Here is a 19,496-nt window from a genome sequence, read left to right as displayed (position 1 = left end):
AAATCTGATTGGACAAAAATTCTAACATCCACATACACAGAAGCAGTGCAGCCGAGAGAAACGCTACGAAATGAAGAGTGTAAACTGTTGAGAATAAATTAACAAAATTTTAATAAAACAAATATTAGAATTTAGGTTGTAAATGTAGGTCAGTGCTTCTGATAGTGTGTAGACCAGCAGAGAAGGCTTTATTGGCCCTGACCGCCCGCCACTGCATTACTCAGAGTCTTGGTCTCATGAAAAGTCTTGGTCTGATTGTTCAGTGTCTTTTTATTATTACTCAAAGTTTTAGTCTCATTTCTCTGCATCTTGGTCTCATAAAGAGTTTTTGTCCTATCACTTAGAATCCAGATGTCATTAGATCTTGTTCTCAATTCAAACCCAAACCATTTGACAATTGTCTTTTTGTTCTAAACTAGCTTTATTTGTAGCAGTTGTTCCACAGAAGTAATATAATTTTTAATGTTTGCATTTGATGCAGTATCAAAAGTTTTACTTCGACGTCTCAAAATTTGTTTACAGGCTCGACTGTTTCATTTTTCCGGAGCATAAATAATGTACATGATTTATATGCATAAAGGGAATATTGCAAATGTCTCGCATCTAACCAGCCTGTCGGCTAGGCATTACTTTATCAACAAATTGGATTCGGTTCCAGCTTGCTAGCCATCTGGAAATGTCAAACTTGTTCAATTTACTTTTGAAGACAATTGAAGACTGGTGTTTGTATTCGCCCAGCCCACCACAGTATGCCTTTTTAAATCGAGGAAGAAATGAAAAGAGAAAAATCAGCATAACGGTCCAGTCAGTTGATGTTATGATGGTATTTGGAAGGATCTCACAGAGCAGATATGAATTGGCAGGACTGTGGTATAAACAATCCGTGAGCGTTGGCTCATTTCCATCACACCACTGCCAATTCCAATCTGATTCCTTCGGCTGCTCTTTGACATTTAATGAGCGAGTCGGTCTTACGTTCGAGCGAAACTCGGCCGATTACAATCACAACCTTGGAGGATGCAACAGCAAAAGCAAAAGAAGAAAAGCAATGTTGCTGAGACACTGTGCACAGCAGCAGGTGTCGATGTGATCAAGGAGAATGTCTGGCTCCCTCCCAGAGCTAATTCCCTCCCGACCTCACGTTACCCTCACACACTTTAGCGCTGTTTTGTAACACATGTAATTACAATCTCCTGTGCCGAGCTCAAGTGTAGCCGCTATGAATTTTAAATTTAAGTGTGTGTGTGTTCAGGAAATAGAATACAAATCTTCCCTGCTAATTTACCATCTGAATTTTAACAGCTTTGTCTGTCCATACTTTAGCTACGTTTCCCAATAAACAAGGTGTAATATAATGTGATGCCACATGGGATCTATATTATATGGACAAGAAGTGCCCATGCAGTCTCGATTTGCTGTTTTAAAATCCTCCACTCTTCTGAGAAGATGTTCCACAAGATTTTGGAGAGTGCTTGTGGAGATTTGTGGAAATTAATTCAGTTACAAAAGTTAGGTAGTGATGTAGGTGATGTGAGGAGACCTGGGGTGCAGCCAGCATTCACATTTATCCCAAAGGTGACCAGTAGGTTTGAAGCTCTATAGCAGGAGATCTTCCACATGTTCCAACCCATGGAAAGTATATCTTCATGGAGCTGGCTTTGTGCACAGGGGCATCGTCATGCTGGAACAGGTTTGGGTTTCGTAGACCATGAAGTCGTGAAGTCAAGTAAAGGGACAATTTCATGCTTTTGCATCCAATTGTTGACCTCCAAAATTGTCTCTGTTGACGTTCAACATTGACTTGATGACTCTAGTGGAACATCTTCCCACAAGATTGAGGCATATTATAACAACGAATGTATCATACTCATATATTAAACTAGGAGCATGTGGCTAACATGTAAGGTATAGCCGTCTCATATATGTGCTTCATATGATACTTTATAATTATTATATATTTAAATAAGGCAGCATTTGGTCAAATAAACAATTAAAATATTCGAAGATACACAGAGTGCAGAAGCTAAAACAGCGTTTCTGCCTTAAAACTTGGGACACCGTGTCCACACGTCTACCCTGGACATTCCTGGGGAAATATCGCTGCTTTTAAACGGATCTGTTTCATGTTTCCAGCTCAAAATAATTCTTGAAAAAAAAAAGAATAAAAAAAAAATAGGTAATTCAAAAAGAGGGACAAAACAATCCACTCTTTCAGAATGACATCTACAGATTGATGTCCAGTGTTTCATTGTGCTGGTGGATGAAGGGAAAAAAAGCCTGAGGTTTCAGCATGGCTGCCCTGGAGAGACGGTAAATCAGACACTATTGTATAAGCCAGCGGGGTGTATGTAGCAGCTGTCAGTAAGCTGAGAGCAAGATAAGTACCAAAACGCCAACACACTCCTTACAGCAGGGATTTAATGCACCACCACATTCCAGGCTTGAGCCATTTCATGTCCTAGTGGCTTAGCAGGGTTCAGCTATTGTTGAAACTAGCACTCTTTTCCCATCATTCATCCGCAGGGAATCTTTTTTTGGCAATGTTTGGAGAAAAAAGTGTGGTCTTAATGCCTGTCAGTCGTAGAGAAAGAGGTGTGGTCTTAATGCCTGTCAGTCGTAGATAAAAAGGTGTGGTCTTAATGCCTGTCAGTCTTAGAGAAAGAGATGTGATCTTAATGCCTGTCAGTCTTAGAGAAAGAGGTGTGGTCTAAATGCCTGTCAGTCTTAGAGAAAAAGGTGTGATCTTAATGCCTGTCAGTCTTAGAGAAAGAGGTGTGGTCTAAATGCCTGTCAGTCGTAGAGAAAGAGGTGTGGTCTTAATGCCTGTCAGTCTTAGAGAAAAAGGTGTGATCTTAATGCCTGTCAGTCTTAGAAAAAGAGGTGTGGTCTAAATGCCTGTCAGTCTTAGAGAAAGAGGTGTGGTCTAAATGCCTGTCAGTCATAGAGAAAGAGGTGTATTCTTAATGCCTGTCAGTCGTAGAGGAAGAGGTGTGGTCTTAATGCCTGTCAGTCTTAGAGAAAAAGGTGTGATCTTAATGCCTGTCAGTCTTAGAGAAAGAGGTGTGGTCTAAATGCCTGTCAGTCGTAGAGAAAGAGGTGTGGTCTTAATGCCTGTCAGTCTTAGAGAAAAAGGTGTGATCTTAATGCCTGTCAGTCTTAGAGAAAGAGGTGTGGTCTAAATGCCTTCAGTCATAGAGAAAGAGGTGTGGTCTTAATGCCTGTCAGTCTTAGAGAAAGAGGTGTGGTCTTTTTTGCCTGTCAATCTATATGAAAGACGGTCTGGTCTTTGTAGCTGTTCTTCTCATAAAAAGTGGTTGTGGCCCCCCTTTCCTGTTGATCTCAGTAAAAAAGGGGGTGTGGTCTTAACGCCCGTCAATCACAGTAAGAGAAGGTGTGGCCTTCATACTTGTCAATTTTAGAAACAAAGGTGTGGTGTTTGTGCCTTTCTTTGTCTTAGAGAAAGAGGTGTTGTCTTAATGCCTGTATGGCTCAGGAAAAGGAGGTGTGGCCTTTGTACCTGTCAATCTCAGCAAAAAGAGGTGTGTCATCCATTCCTGTCAATCTCACTATAAGGGTGTGTGTAAAAGGTGGTGAGTGATGGAGATTCACGTGCAAACAGCACTTGTAAGGGTGTTCCGAAGCGTGTTATGGAGGTGTTGTCTGAGTTTTGGACCCAAATACAGACAAAAGAAATGAGTTTCAGGTTTCCTCCAACCCTGAGGAGGTGGAGGTGAGAGGAGGGAGATGGATCAGAGATTCAAATCTGTCTGAATTGGGTGTAAATCCTGCAAAAAAAATATAATAGCCTATTCTCTCTCTCTCTCTCTCTCTCTCTCTCTCTCTCTCTCTCTCTCTCTCTCTCTCTCTCTCTCTCTCTCTCTCTCACTTTCTCTCTCACTCTCTTTCTCACACACAGACACACACACACTCAATCTCCCTTTTCCCCCTGAAACCTCATTTGTTTGGGATTTAGAGATCACAATTGCGTACTCCACATATTAACGCCGGTTTCTCTGATTTTATTTCACCCACAGGACTTTCTTTCTCTCAGGGAGTCCAAAGCTTTCCCATCAATAAGACGCCATTTTTCTCCTGGCAGTGACTTCTACTGTAATTAAAGGTCTGAATTATAATTGTATAATCAGCTTAGATTAAATATGCTAATTTAGCTCGAAAAACTCTGGTCTAGTCCATCACATGGCACCAAACTCACAGAGGAAGCCAAGTGTTTCTGCAGGCATATTTTTGCCAAATTTAAGGAAACCTGAGAAACAGGATGAAACCCACTGGGATATACAGCAGGGAGAGCTTGGGGAACGCCATATAGTCTGAAAGTCAGGCTCTGGAAGACCTTTGTAGCCTCTTTTTATTTAGAAATAAATATACATGTAGAGCTTTGGTTTTATTGTTTACATTTTTTTCTACACAAAGACCATGTGTTTTACTTAAAAAGCAGAAACTTAAAAGCAGAAAGAAAATAACAGCCCGAGATCTCCAATCATAAAAAGACATTTATTGTTCAGGTTACATTTAGCATCCATCAGTGGCTCTCCATTGCCGGATCTTGTCTCCGCATTGAAATTCGCACCGCAGGATGTTTTCATCGCCGCAGCAGGAAGTGCAGTAAGCGTGGAGAGATAGTCCTGAACCTGACTGGACTCTGAAGGACGTTATCGCTCTGAAAACACACAATCAGCGCAAAAAAAAAGAAATGTCTGGGAGACTCTTCGTCTCTAATGAGAGAATTATTTTTTTTATAATTTCTGACACAAAAATATGTCAGGACTCGTATTTTGGCTCCATCATACTGTAGTGTCCTCAGAAAGTCTCACGTACCTTAAAAGACTTAATGTTGGGTTACTGTGTTTCCTCCAGGGTTGGGGGTTTGATTCCTGTCTTCACCATGTGTGTGTAGATTTTGCATGATGTGACCATACTGTAGGGGTTTCCTCTGGGTGTCTCATTCACAAGACGGGGCTTCAAAAAAACAACAAATAATTACAACAGAAATACAGACAAGATCCTACAGACCCCTATGTAGAAATGAGGGAAAAAAATTTTTTCTTTCTTCTTCTTTGTTTTTTTTTTTCAAGATGAATGCTACTGTTTTTTGGGACTTGCTGAAGAATCATTATGGGCCATCATTAGAATAAATAGTGCTTCTGCAGATTGCTCTTCACATCTGCTGTTGATAAATTTGTTATATGCGTGTAAAGTGTATAGAGAGAGAGAAAGAGAGAGAGAGAGAGAGAGAGAGAGAGAGAGAGACAGGGAAATGGAGGGCATGACAAGAGAGAAAGAGAGAGAGACACAGTGAGACGTAAACTTTGGAGTAACAGTTTAAAGAAGAACCACATATGGCTGAAAATGTCAGGTGTCCCAATATTTTTGTCGCTATTGTGAATGCTAGCTTGCTACGAGCGCTTGGAATATGAGCCTAGCTAGGTCACGTGATCGTTCTTTCCTCGTAGCGGCGTCTCTGTAAGTGTGTAAATTGCGAGGTCTTGTTTCTTCACCATCCCCCTGCGCTGCTCCACGGCTGTAAAATCCGCCATAACCTCAACATAAAATAAACAACAGCATCGCCGCGGTGTTAATGGCCTCCACAGAGGGATTTAATGAACACACTCAGTCATCTTCTCTCTCTTTCATTATCACTCCCTCGCTCATTTTTTATCATAACCATTATCAATCGCTCAGCGGCAAATACGACAGGGCTAATAGTGCGGGAGGGGCTCTTTTCAAAACGTGTGTGTGTGTGTGTGTGTGTGTGTGTGTGTCAGGTTTATGTATGGTACTCCCTGCATTGCTATGTCTGAAATCAAGTCCTAAGCAATACACACTCGTTTTATTTGGGATTATTTAATAAAAAGATTTGTTAGACCCCTCACAGCTCTTCTGATGAAGGAACACACTGTAGAATAGTTCTACATAGAACATTCAAGAGGTTTTACTCAGACGAACAACTCAAGGAACCGTAAACGTGGTGGAGCTAATCATGAAATATTCGATCGACTAATCTAAAAAAATAGCTTACTATAGTTCACTATAGTTGAATTTGGTCGAATTCTTGATTCTGATTGATCAGAAGGAGTTGATAAGAGTACATTGTGTTGAATTCTCAAATCTGATTGGTCAGAGAGTGTTTCAATGGTTTCTGCCTTCCTGCTTGAATCTGGTTGGTCAGAAGGCGTTCACGACTTTTACATACATTATGATTGAATCTGATTCGTTGAAGGAGGTGGAGTAGATTTTTTTGAATGCTTGAATCTCACTGGACAGAAGGTGTTAATTATGTACCTCGTGATTAGTTCCGGAATCTGATTGGTTAAAAGGTGTTAATTATGTTTTCTATAATGAGTTCTTGAATCTGATTAGTCAGATGTTGATGATGGAGTGCATTGTGTTGAATTTTTTAATCTGATTTGTCAGAAGTTATTTAAATTCTTTCTGCTGAATGCTTGAATCTGATTGGTCAGAAGTTATTTAAATTCTTTCTGCTGAATGCTTGAATCTGATTGGTCAGAAGTTATTTAAATTCTTTCTGCTGAATGCTTGAATCTGATTGGTCAGAAGTTATTTAAATTCTTTCTGCTGAATGCTTGAATCTGATTGGTCAGAAGTTATTTAAATTCTTTCTGCTGAATGCTTGAATCTGATTGGTCAGAAGTTATTTAAATTCTTTCTGCTGAATGCTTGAATCTGATTGGTCAGAAGTTATTAACATTCTAACTGTTGAATGCTTAAATCTGATTGGTCAGAAGGCGTTAATGAAGAACAGTGTGATGAGTTCTTGAATCTGATTAGTCAGAAGGAACTAATGAAGTACAGTACATTATGTTAAAATCTCAAATCTGATTAATTTAAATTCTTTCTGTTTAAAATTTTTCTACGCTTGAATCGTGTTGGTTAGAAGGTGTTACGTTTTTTTAATTTCTTTTAAGTGCATTGTGATGAGTTCTTAAATCTGATTGGTCAGAAGGTGTCGATTAGATACATTGTAATAAGTTTTTGAATCAGATTTTTCAGGTTTTTGATTAAATTCTCTATGATAACTTCTTGAATCTGATTGCTCAGGTATTGTTAATGAATTGTGGTGATGTGTTGAATTCTTATTGTGTTGAGTTCTTCGATTCTGATTGGTCAGAATGAATTGATTAAGTACATTATGATGAATTCTTAAACTTGATTGGTCAGAAGGCGTTAATTAGGCACATCGTAAAAAAATCTTGAATTTGATTGACCAGGAGGCGTAAATGAAAGAGAAATACAACACTAGCGCTGTATGAAAGTAATAAACTTCCTCTGCTGCTCTAATTGTGCCGGGAAATAAAGAGAGGAGTTTGTCGAGGATAGAAATAAAAATCATATTAAAACTTTGTCATGTCTGTAGCCAAGGTGTTCTCTCAGCTCCCATGATGCTTTTCTAGACTCGGTGCAAATCGTCCTGCTGTTTCCTTCAACACTAAATCAGTGCACATCAAAGCAGGTAATTATTTCTGAGCCTCGGAGATGGAACGATTCAGAATTTATTTTTAATTTCATCCTGGCATTCTTCATCGCATCTTCATTTCCCATGGGTGTGTGTGTGTGTGTGTGTGTGTGTGTGTGTGTGTGTGTGTGTGTGTGTGTGTGTGTGTGTGTGTGAGTGAATTTCACCATGCCCAGTCTCTGGCGGCCATATTGTTTAGACTGAACCTCCTGCCAAGTTTTGCTGATGGTTTCACAGCTCTTGCTATTTACTGCGAAAAATGATGATGAATTATCAGAGGGAGCGTTTCAAGTTGATTTATATTTTCCGTCCCGCCGCTTTGATCCTCGTTTTGTCAGGTTTACACCACAGGATACACCACTGTTCACGTCAGCTTCAGGAGCTTTTGGTCACCATGGTGATGTTTGGCCTGAGGATTTCTCAATCAGTGACTCCACAGTCCAACTGTTAGTGCTCTATGATGCAGTTTATCACAGGGACTTTATTAATGGCATAATAAAAATTGTTGTATGGTGAAGTATTTCATACACACACACTCAGACACACACACACACACACACACACACACACACACACACACACACACACACACACACACACACACACACACACACACCTCTGATGAGTTATGATTGATTTGTTTGAGTGATTATCTCTCTCCCAGGTGTTTATCTCCTAAACAATGATGCCAAGAGGTGCATGTGTGTGTGTGTGTGTGTGTGTGTGTGTGTGTGTGTGTGTGTGTGTGTGTGTGTGTGTGTGTGTGAGAGAGAGAGAGAGATGATAGTTGACAAACACTTCTGTCTTCTTGTTGTGACATTTCCACACCTATTATTATTTCTATCAACTTCCACCATCTGTCTCGCTCTGTCTCTCACTCTCTGTCTGTCTGTCTGTCTGTCTCACACTGTCCATCTGTTTGTCTGTTTGTCTGTCTGTTGCTCTTCCTCTCCAACTGCCTGTCTGTCTGCCTGTCTGTCTATCTGTCTGTCGCTCTCCCTCTCCAACTGACTGTCTGTTTCTCTCCCTTTCCAACTGTCTGTCTATCTGTCTCACTCTCTGTCTGTTTATCTGTCTTACTCTCAATCTTTTTCTGTCTCTCTCTCTGCCTGTTTATCTGTCTCATACTGTCTGTCTGTCTGTCTGTCTCTCTCTCTCTCTCTCTCTCTCTCTCTCTCTCTCTCTCTCTCTCTCTAACTGTGTTTCTCTGTCTCTGTACCTCTCCAACTGCCTGTCTATCTCTTTCACTCTCCCTATCTATCTGTTTTTCTCCCACACTCTATCTCCCACTGTCTGTATCTTTGTCTTTCTTTTGCAATGTTTTCATCTTGCGCTCTCTCTCTCTCTCTCTCTCTCTCTCTCTCTCTCTCTCTCTCTCTCTCTCTCTCTCTCTCTCTCTCTCTCTTAGCAATTCATGGCAATGAATCAAAGATGACCTGAGGCAAACGTCATGAGTCATCCACAACTATGACAACAACACACTCACGCACACACACACACACACACACACACACACACACACACACACACACACACACACACACACACACACACACACACACACACTCCCAGCCCCACAAAGAGAGATTACAGTGCACTGGGTGGAGAAAAGTGGCCGCAAAATCAGATACACAGCAGCACCTCTGGATCTGAAATTTGCTTAATTATCCAATGTGACTGAACACACAGAGGGTTGCACTGATATACACATGCACGCACACACACACACACACACACACACGCACACACACACACACACACACACACACACACACACTCACCTACCTTGTGGTAACACAATAAGCTGTGATTTTTGTTTTAGTATCCATAAATATCAAGTTGAAAATAATTACACCCTACACATTATGCTGTGATGGGAAAATAATCAGCATGCTAACGGTAACCGCACCACGTTGTTGATTATTTTACTGTTACAGCACGAAACACGGTGTGTTACTTCTTAGGAAAGGATTCGAAAGGACAATTTCTAGAAGCGTATATTTATTTTTTCATAGAGTACTCTTGTGTGTGTGTGTGTGTGTGTGTGTGTGTGTGTGTGTGTGTGTGTGTGTGTGTGTGTGTGTGTGTGTGTGCGGTAGGCTGTTATTAGCCTGATTCTGTCCTGCCCTTGCTAATTCAGGGGAGAGAGAGGACACGCTCCATCCTCCAACAGGAAGACACAGAGGAAATCAGCTCTTAATCGGAGAGACTGATTAACCTGTCATTATAATCACACACACACATACCCCCCCCCCCCCCACACACACACACACAAACACACACACGTAATGAGACAAGAGACGCACACCAGTATTCACTACGTAGCCCTTCATTACGTTGTTGTTTAACGCTACGATCCTAAATTAAACTAAAAGAACAAAAAACATCCATTTAAAAGCTTATAGATCTTACCGTCCCCTTTCATAGAATAAAGCTCATTGAAACTCATTGCTAATTAGCTCATTAGCAGCTATTAGCTACAGCAGTGGTGGATTATAAATGTTATCTCACCACCCATTTATCTCCTTAGTGTTCCTATTTCCTAGATTTCCTACTGGTCAAAAATGTGTACTGCAACACACTAATAAAGGCCCATTGGGGCGGGATTTTCACTGCCCCGTGCTCACAGGTAGTGATAGAAAGATCTCGTTCAACAAGTCGAATCGATTCATTCATTTGAGCCGAATCAAATGAAAATGGAAAAATTAAATTCTTCTGGATACTTCTTCTTCTTCTTTCGGCTGCTCCCATCATCCGTCTCCATACCCCTCTGTCCTCTACATCTGCCTCTTTCACACCAACTACCTGCATGTCTTCCCTCATCACATCCATAAACCTCCTCCTTGGTCTTCCTCTTTTCCGGTGGCTCCATCCTCACCATTCTCCTACTGATATACCCCATGTCCCTCCTCTGCACATGTCCAAACCATCTCAATCACACCTCCCTCACCTTGTCTCCAAACGTCCTACATGGGCTGTCCATACTAATTTCTAATCTTGTCCATCCTCGTCACTCCCAACGAAAATCTCAACATCTTCAGCTCTACTACCTCCAGCTCCACCTCCTGTCTTTTACTTAATGCCACTGTCTCTAATCCATACAACATCTCAGGTCTCACCACAGTCCTATAAACTTTCTCTTTCACTCTCACAGATACTCTTCAATCACAAATCACTCCTGCTATCACTCTTCTCCACCCACTCCACCCTGCCTGCACTCTTTTCTTCACTTCTTTAACACACTGTCCATTCCCCCGACACGATTAATCCGCTAATTTTGTACCATATTTAAAAATTTAATTTTAATGGTTGCTTGCGAAGGCTTCTAGTTCAAGCTATTTCTTTGTATTTTCTGTTCAGAGCTTGTGAAGCTGTCAGGTGATATAAATATGACAGACTCGGACCAGAAGACTCGAGAGTCGACCAAACTAATTTCAAACGAATGATGTTTCGCATGTGCATCCAACGCTAAATAAAATGAATAACTCTCTAACTCTCTTGCAGCCAGGATCTCATTTGTGAGCAAATTCTCTGAATTGAAATGCATCTGCCTCTTTTAAATGAACCACCTACATGTCTTCCACAATACATCCATAAACCAAATACAAATAAAGTAAATATATCCATTATGTGAAGCCCAAATTAGGAATTGACAGAATCTAGAACTGGATTTTAAATTTGAAAATATCAATATGTATATAAGTAGGAATATGTATTTGTGTGTGTGTGTGTGTGTGTGTGTGTGTGTGTGTGTGTGTGTGTGTGTGTGTGTGTGTGTGTGTGTGTGCATGTCTTTTTTGTTCATCTTAATTGAATTTCCAAAGTAAATGAGTGAGAGAGCTCAGTGGATGTTTCTGTATATTGCAGTAATAATGTTACAGTGAAAATACAGGGTCTCTGTCTGGGTCTCGTGGTGCAGGTTGGAGACGTCGGTGTGTGTGGCAGCGAAACCCAGCGAGACCCCACCAGAGAGAGAGAAGCAGGAATTGAAGGAGACGGAGAAGAAGAGACACAGGAAGCACCGAGGGCGTAAACGTCACAGACGCCGTCACAGCTGTCACAGGTGTGTGAGAAGATTGATGATTTGTATATCTCTCTGACCGTACATCTATCTATCTATCTATCTATCTATCTATCTATCTGTCTGTCTGTCTGTCTGTCTGTCTGTCTGTCTGTCTGTCTGTCTGTCTGTCTGTCTGTCTGTCTGTTTATTTCTGTATTTCCCTCGTGTTACTGTGTGCGGTATCAGTTTTACTCCCTTCTGTGTTCAGTTGATGAAGTTGACATTTAAATCGACTCGTGACGCTGCTGATCTTCAAACCTCCCGCTGATGTTTTCCAGATTAATTTTTTTATTATCGTTCTCTCTCCGAATAATTCACACTTCAGCCCCAAGGAGAGCTTCAAAACCTTCAAGTTTCAACACGATAATCTGACGTTTAATCTGATAAGAGAAATGAAGGTCAAATGCACACGTCTCAGTGCTTATTTCTTTCCTTCTGTCTTTCTTTATTCTTCATCTCCAGTGCACTTGGACTACATTTGCAAGTCTTTTCACACCTCCGCCTCTTTTTTACACACAGGCGCATTTCATTTCTCCTCACAATCGCTGGAAAGCAAAACTTTCGGAAGCGCTGACGGCAAACACAAACACTCTTATCTGGCCTGCGCAGCTCCAAAGCTCAGGTGTGGCGGAGAATTAAAAAAAAACTACTGAGCTTCTCTCACCCATTTCACACCTGCTGAAACAAACATGTAAATAAATACAAACACTCGGTTGTAAGAAGGTAATCGATTCAGGCTCGGTGTAAATCCCTGCAATCGGTTCAAAGCAAACATTTTTACATTGGAAATTTTCGAAATGATGAAATTTGCATCCCTGAGAAAAGAGAGTGCAACCAGTCTCAGTGTGCACATATTAAACAGGAAATAGAAACAGGTTTTATATATATATATATATATAATATGCATCCTATCTAAAGAAAGAAACATTCCTTGCATTCCAAACAAAATTCCTTGTTTGACCAAAGAATTGGTCACCTGACTTTTCCAGCCATATGTGTGCGCAAGGTCCTTAACCCTCTGTGCACCAGGATCATGACCGACCCTGCGCTCTGCCCCCAGAATCCTAACATCACTGGGATATACAAAGAAACTATTTTAGTTATTATTTGTGCTGTAATGTACATGTGACAAGTATAAAACTTCTTTTTGCTCTCCACAGTCACCATTGGCTCGGTTATCAGAGACGAACCTACAATAATAACGAACGGACTTATAAGTGCTTAACCAGCTCTAAATCAATGACCACTGTTAATGGTGCTCCACAAACAAAAATGATTTAAACTGAATGTGAACGCTGACTGCAACCCAGGCCTCCTCACATCACCTACATCAGTACCTGACTTTACTAACCTTGTGGCTGAATAAATGTCCACAAATCTTCACAAAATCTAATGGAGCATCTTCCAGAAGATTGGAGTTTTTATAACAGCACAAGGGGATTAAATGTGGAATGGGATGTTCAAAAAGCACATACAAATCTTATGGTCAAGTGTCCACAAACTTTTGTAACTCATGTAGTGTATGTGGATCGATCTACCTCCCTACCTCCATACCTGCCTACCTTACTACCTACCTACCTCCCTACCTCTCTCCCTACCTCCCTCCCTACCTCCCTACCTCTCTACCTACCTCCCTCCCCACCTCTTTACCTACCTCCCTCCCTACCTCCCTCCCTACCTCTCTCCCTACCTCCCTCCCTACCTCCCTACCTCTCTACCTACCTCCCTCCCCACCTCTTTACCTACCTCCCTCCCTCCCTACCTCCCTACCTCTCTACCTACCTCCCTCCCTACCTCCCTACCTCTCTGCCTACCTCCCTCCCTACCTCCCTACCTCTCTACCTACCTCCCTACCTCTCTACCTCTCTACCTACCTCCCTCCCTACCTTTCTACCTCTCTACCTACCTCCCTCCCTACCTCGCTCCCTACCTCCCTACCTCCCTCCCTACCTACCTCCCTCCCTACCTCTCTACCTACCTCCCTCCCTACCTCCCTACCTCTCTACCTACCTCCCTACCTCTCTATCTACCTCCCTCCCTACCTCCCTACCTCTCTACCTACCTCCCTACCTCCCTACCTCTCTACCTACCTCCCTACCTCTCTACCTACCTCCCTCCCTACCTCCCTACCTCCCTCCCTACCTACCTCTCTGCCTATCAACCTCCTTACCTACCTCCCTCCCTACCTCCCTACCTACCTACCTACCTACCTACCTACCTACCTACCTACCTACCTATCTACCTACCTCCCTACCTCTCTACCTACCTCCCTACCTACCTACCTACCTCCCTCCCTCCCTACCTACCTACCCACCTACCTACCTACCTACCTACCTACCTACCTACCTACCTACCTACCTACCTCTCTACCTACCTCCCTACCTACCTACCTCCCTCACCTACCTACCTACCTACCTACCTACCTACCTCCCTCCCTACCTACCTACCTACCTACCTACCTACCTACCTACCTACCTACCTACCTACCTACCTACCTACCTACCTACCTACCTACCTACCTCTCTACCTACCTACCTCCCTCCCTACCTACCTCTCTACCTACCTCCCTACCTACCTACCTACCTCCCAACCTCTCTACCTACCTACCTCCCTACCTACCTCCCTCCCTAACTACCTACCTACCTACCTACCTACCTACCTACCTACCTACCTACCTACCTACCTACCTCCCTACCTACCTCTCTACCTACCTCCCTCCCTACCTACCTACCTCCCTCCCTACCTACCTACCTACCTACCTACCTACCTACCTACCTCCCTACCTACCTACCTACCTACCTACCTACCTACCTACCTACCTCCCTCCCTCCCTACCTCTCTACCTACCTACCTCCCTCCCTACCTCCCTACCTCTCTACCTACCTCCCTACCTCTCTACCTACCTACCTCCCTACCTCTCTACCTACCTACCTCCCTACCTACCTCCCTACCTCTCTACCTACCTACCTCCCTACCTCTCTACCTACCTCCCTCCCTACCTCCCTACCTCTCTACCTACCTCCCTACCTCTCTACCTACCTCCCTCCCTACCCCCCTTCCTACCTCCCTACCTCTCTACCTACCTCTCTACCTACCTCCCTCCCTCCCTACCTCCCTACCTACCTACCTCTCTACCTACCTCCCTCCCTACCTCCCTACCTCTCTACCTACCTACCTCCCTACCTACCTCCCTCCCTACCTCCCTACCTACCTACCTACCTACCTCTCTACCTACCTACCTACCTACCTACCTACCTACCTACCTACCTACCTACCTACCTACCTACCTACCTACCTACCTACCTACCTACCTTCCAACCTACCAACCTGCCTATCTATGCACACATCTGTCTCAATCCAGCCATATTTGAAAAATATTTAAATGTGAAAATTGTATCGCCCAAATTAGTCAGTCACCATAGCGGACTTACCTATTTTATAGGAAACCTATTTAATATCACTGTGTCGTGGGTGAACAGGCAGAGGATTTTTCCTCATTATGAACAGATCTGCAGACACGCAAGCCGAGCGGCCGAATCTAAAAGCCTGTCCGGGCCGTGCTGCTGGTAAACAGGATTCTTATTGTTTGGCAGAAGGTCAGCGGGACGCATCCTTGAGTTTTAAAGGCACGAAGGCGTCACTCGCTCAACAGACGCTTAAACATCTCTCTGCTTGACGTCTATCATCCGTCTAGCCAAACTCCATAGCCTTCACCATAGTCACTTATCATCCATGTGCCCTCGAGGTCGTAGCGCATGGGACGTGTGATATGAGGGAAACGCTGATAAAGGTCAAAGAAGGCAAAAAAATAAAAGAAACAACACACACACACACACACACACACACACACACACAGCTTGTAAAGATATAGCTACTTTACAGCTTTTGCAGCTTATGTTTACAAATCCTTCTATCTATCTATCTATCTATCTGTCTGTCTGTCTGTCTGTCTGTCTGTCTGTCTGTCTGTCTGTCTGTCTGTCTGTCTGAAAGAGACCAGAAATATGCTGAATATAATTATAAAGGGATAAAAAGCACGATTTATTATTGTTATCATTGTCTTTTATAAATCTCTTTTTTAGGAAAGGAATAAAAATAACTGTTTCAGAGAGAAGAAATTGTCTTTTAGTTATACCGCCATGCCACTGATTATTTTCTCATTAACCATGACACACGAGTGTGTTTCTTTTTCACGTATTTTCCAAGCAGCCGGTTTACAACGACGACTGAAACGAAAACAAGCAGCACGCATCACAGGCTTTCGCGCTCTGTTGGAGGGATTGGCGCTGATTCGAAGTAATACCTTCGCAATAAGTGCGCAATAAGTCCATTAGCTGAAATCTCGCAAATCTAGACGAATCGTGTTTACGAGCAAAGCGCGAGACCCTGAGCGCAGAAAGCTTTTAGTGCGACTTTTACTGAAATCTATCTGTTTACGTGGAGCGATTCGCAAAAAGGACGATAAATGGGATAAATCGGTTTCGGTGTGAATGATCGAGATACGAAAAAAGTAAATGTGCATCTTTACACTAAGCAAACCTTATTCAGACAGAGAGAGAGAGAGAGAGAGAGAGAGAGAGAGAGAGAGAGAGAGAGAGAGAAAGAGAGAGAGAGAGTGTCATAGCAAGAATGGTGTAATTAGTAACAACACTTTCTAATTAAGCAGAAATGACACTCGCTGTTTTTAATCAGCATCTGAAGTGAGACAGCTTCACTAATGCACAAAACACTCTCTCTCTCTCTCTCTCTCTCTCTCTCTCTTCTCACTCCCTTCACTGCACCACAGACACTCATCCATCTCATCGCACTCTTCACCTCCTTATTATTACTTTTGCATCATCTACATCCTCTATTCCCAAACCTCGGCTCTGTCTCAAACACATTTCCTACCTACTTGGCGGTTTTATTCGGTTGTAAATAACAAGCCAGACATGTTCCTGGTCATTATTTCTTTCCAAAATGTTCCACATGTCTTTCAGACGGATATTCTGCCAGGAATCTACACGTGATATATCTACATCGCACAACAGCAGTTGCAATTAGATCAGTGGTTCAGTTCATCAGTCGCCATTAGAAGCTGTATAATTAGTCGAATGTGTCGTTAGAGTGTCATGTGATCTAGAGGTCGATTGATAGTGGATTTTACAGATACCGATAGTTAGGTTGGATCATACTTGGGGGATTATAGACTTTTTGGCACCCCAGGCGAGATGACACCCCTCACCCCCTCATAGCCCCTCCTTCCCACCACAATGCTTCACTCCCACACCGTACAAATTATTCTCAACCTCCCATAAAAAGGTTCAACACATTTAATAATCATTGCAAAATGGTGCTTACTGGAGAATGTAGCAGTACAGATTTACTGTCCTCTATAAATTACTCAACACACAGACATTATTGTCTAAATAACTGCCAACAAAAGTGAGTACACCCTCAGTGAACATGTCAAAACTGTGTCCAGAGTGTGAATATTGTGTTTGAGCAGCATCGTTATCCAGCACTGCATTAATCCTCCTGGGTATGAAATTCACCAGACCTGCACAGGTTATTGCTGGGATCCACTTTTACTCCTCCATAATGACATCACAGAGCTGCTGGATGTGGGACGCATGGCGCTTCCCCATCTTCCGCTTGAGGATCCCCACAGGTGCTCAATAGGGTTCAGGTCTGGAGACATACTTGGCCACACAATCACCTTCAGCTTCCTTAGCAAGGCAGTTGTTATCTTGGCGGTGTGTTTAGGGTCGTTATTATGTTGGAAAACCGCCACTCAGTCAGTTTCTAAAAAGAGGGTATCATGTACTATTTCCAAATGTCACAGTACATGTTGGAATCCATGTTTTCCCCAATGAACTGCAGTTCCCCAGTACCAGCAGCACTCATGCAGCCTCAGACCATGATGTTACCACCACCATGCTTGGACAGGTTGTTCGTCAGCAAACTCTTTGCATGTTTTCTTGTGAGCAGCTTCAGAAGAGGCTCCTACTGGGACGACGGCCTGCAAACGGCCTTGTTGCAGTGTGTGGCGTACGATCTGATCACTGACACCCGGACCTTCCGCTTCTGTAACCTTTAAAGCAATGCTGCAGCACTCATGAGTCTGTTTTTTTGAAGCAGCTTCTGCACCTGACTCACAGCAGGAGGACTCAACTTCTCTGGTGGACCCTTGAGAGGTCTGTTCCGAGTTCCTGTTTGTATGGTACTGTAAAGCAGACAAAAACATGAACATGATGAATAGAACGTGTGGCTTTGCTCACGTTTCTGTACTGCTATACAAACAGCACATTGACTAAAATATATCCAAGTTTCCTTTCTTTAGTATTTCCGTCAAGAAGATTTACTAAAATGGTTGCTGAAATGTGAGGGCTGTACTCAAACAGCAAGTGGCATTAGTGATTCACCTCTAGAGGTTGCTCTTGCAATTACAGCAGACCATCTCAGCCACTTCAGCAACGGACTGAACCCAGAAAAACTATCGGTATGGATTTTTGCCAATAGCTATAGTTATAGTTGCCAAAAGTTCCAGCAATCAACTAGTTATGAATCGATTAATCTGTCTCTCAGTTTCTCTGACTCCTAATCTGTCCAACTCTCAGTCTCACAGTCTCAGTCTTTCGTCTTTTGTCTCTCCATCTCTCTGATTCAGTCTATTTGTCTCTCTGACTCTCTCTTACTCTCAATTGCTTTCATTCTTACTCTCTTTCTTTCAGTCTCTCCACCTCTCCATCTTTTCATGTGTCTGATTCTCATTCTCTCCAACTCTCAGACTCTCAGTCTCTTTGACTCAGTCTCTCCAACTCCGTTTTTCCATTTTTCAGTCTCTTTATCTCTCAGTTTCTCCGTCTCTCATTCCCTCTGTTTCTCAGTCTCTTCATCTCTCATGTCTCCGTCTCTCATTCTCTCCGTCTCTCTGTCGCTCCAACTCTCACTCTTTCCATCTTTCAGTCTCTCCATCTTTCAGTCTCTCTATCTCAGTCTCTCCAACTCCGTTTTTCCATTTTTCAGTCTCTTTATCTCTCAGTTTCTCCGTCTCTCATTCTCTCTGTTTCTCAGTCTCTTCATCTCTCATGTCTCCGTCTCTCATTCTCTCCGTCTCTCTGTCGCTCCAACTCTCTCTTTTTCCATCTTTCAGTCTCTCTGTCTCTTAGTCTCTGTCTCTCCATCTTCCAGTTTTTTTTTTATCCGGTCAGCACCATGTGGAGGACACGCCTCTCTGCACAAGCCACACCCATTTCTTCATGTACTGTGTATAATGTGATTAGATTTCTCCCAGATGATTTTTTTTTTTGTTATTGGAGACACACATGATGATGTTTTTTCCGAGTCTTTGTCAACTCTCAGCATTTCATCGGTTTCTTTCTCTCTCTCTGTTGCAGTGCGTCGCTTGATGCAGATTTTTCCCCTCGGCTGGCAACCAAAGCAAAAAAGAAGAAGAAAAAATCCATCAGAAAAAGGAGGGGAGAAAGGTCAGTAACAAATAACAGGTGGTGAGAAAGAAATGCGGAAGAAAAGAAAGGGAGAGGGAAGTGAGGTAGTGGGAAAAAAGAGAAAGAAAGATGGAGAGGGAGAGACAGTAATATACAGAAAGTCAGACAGAAATGCAGACAATGCAGAGAAATTATAGAATTAAAAAAAAAAAAGGTAAAGAAAGAAAGAAAGAAAGAAAGAAAGAAAGAAAGAAAGAAAGAAAGAAAGAAAGAAAGAAAAAAAGAAAGAAAGAAAGAAAGAAAGAAAGAAAGAAAGAAAGAAAGAAAGAAAGATGTGGAAAAGGAGAGAGTGGATGATAAGGTATATGATAAGAAAGTATGATAAGAAAGTATGAGAAAGAGAGAGACTAAAACAGAAAGGGAGCAGGAGAGAGAAAGAGAGAGAGAAAAAGAGAAAGTGAAAGAAAAGGAGAGAGTGAAAGAAAAAGAGCAAAAACCAGAAAGTGAAAGA

At 42.4% G+C, this 19,496-nt stretch overlaps 1 protein-coding gene across 2 annotated transcripts in view; it reads left to right on the top strand.

Annotated features, from left to right (window-relative positions):
* Window positions 1–19,496, top strand: part of srrm4 (serine/arginine repetitive matrix 4) — a 72,246-nt gene that overhangs the window by 34,174 nt on the left and 18,576 nt on the right. For both annotated transcript variants that reach the window (XM_083527398.1, XM_083527399.1), the window contains 2 exons: window positions 11,412–11,555; window positions 18,935–19,024. In XM_083527398.1, the coding sequence (XP_083383524.1) occupies window positions 11,412–11,555; window positions 18,935–19,024 (234 nt within the window). The remainder of the gene's footprint in view (window positions 1–11,411; window positions 11,556–18,934; window positions 19,025–19,496) is intronic.

Source organism: Silurus aristotelis (assembly GCF_946808225.1).
Source record: "Silurus aristotelis genome assembly, chromosome: 23".
In the NCBI taxonomy this organism is placed as follows: Eukaryota; Metazoa; Chordata; class Actinopteri; order Siluriformes; family Siluridae; genus Silurus; species Silurus aristotelis.
Note: the sequence above shows the minus strand (reverse complement) of the source record. Positions and strands in the feature narration are given on the sequence as shown.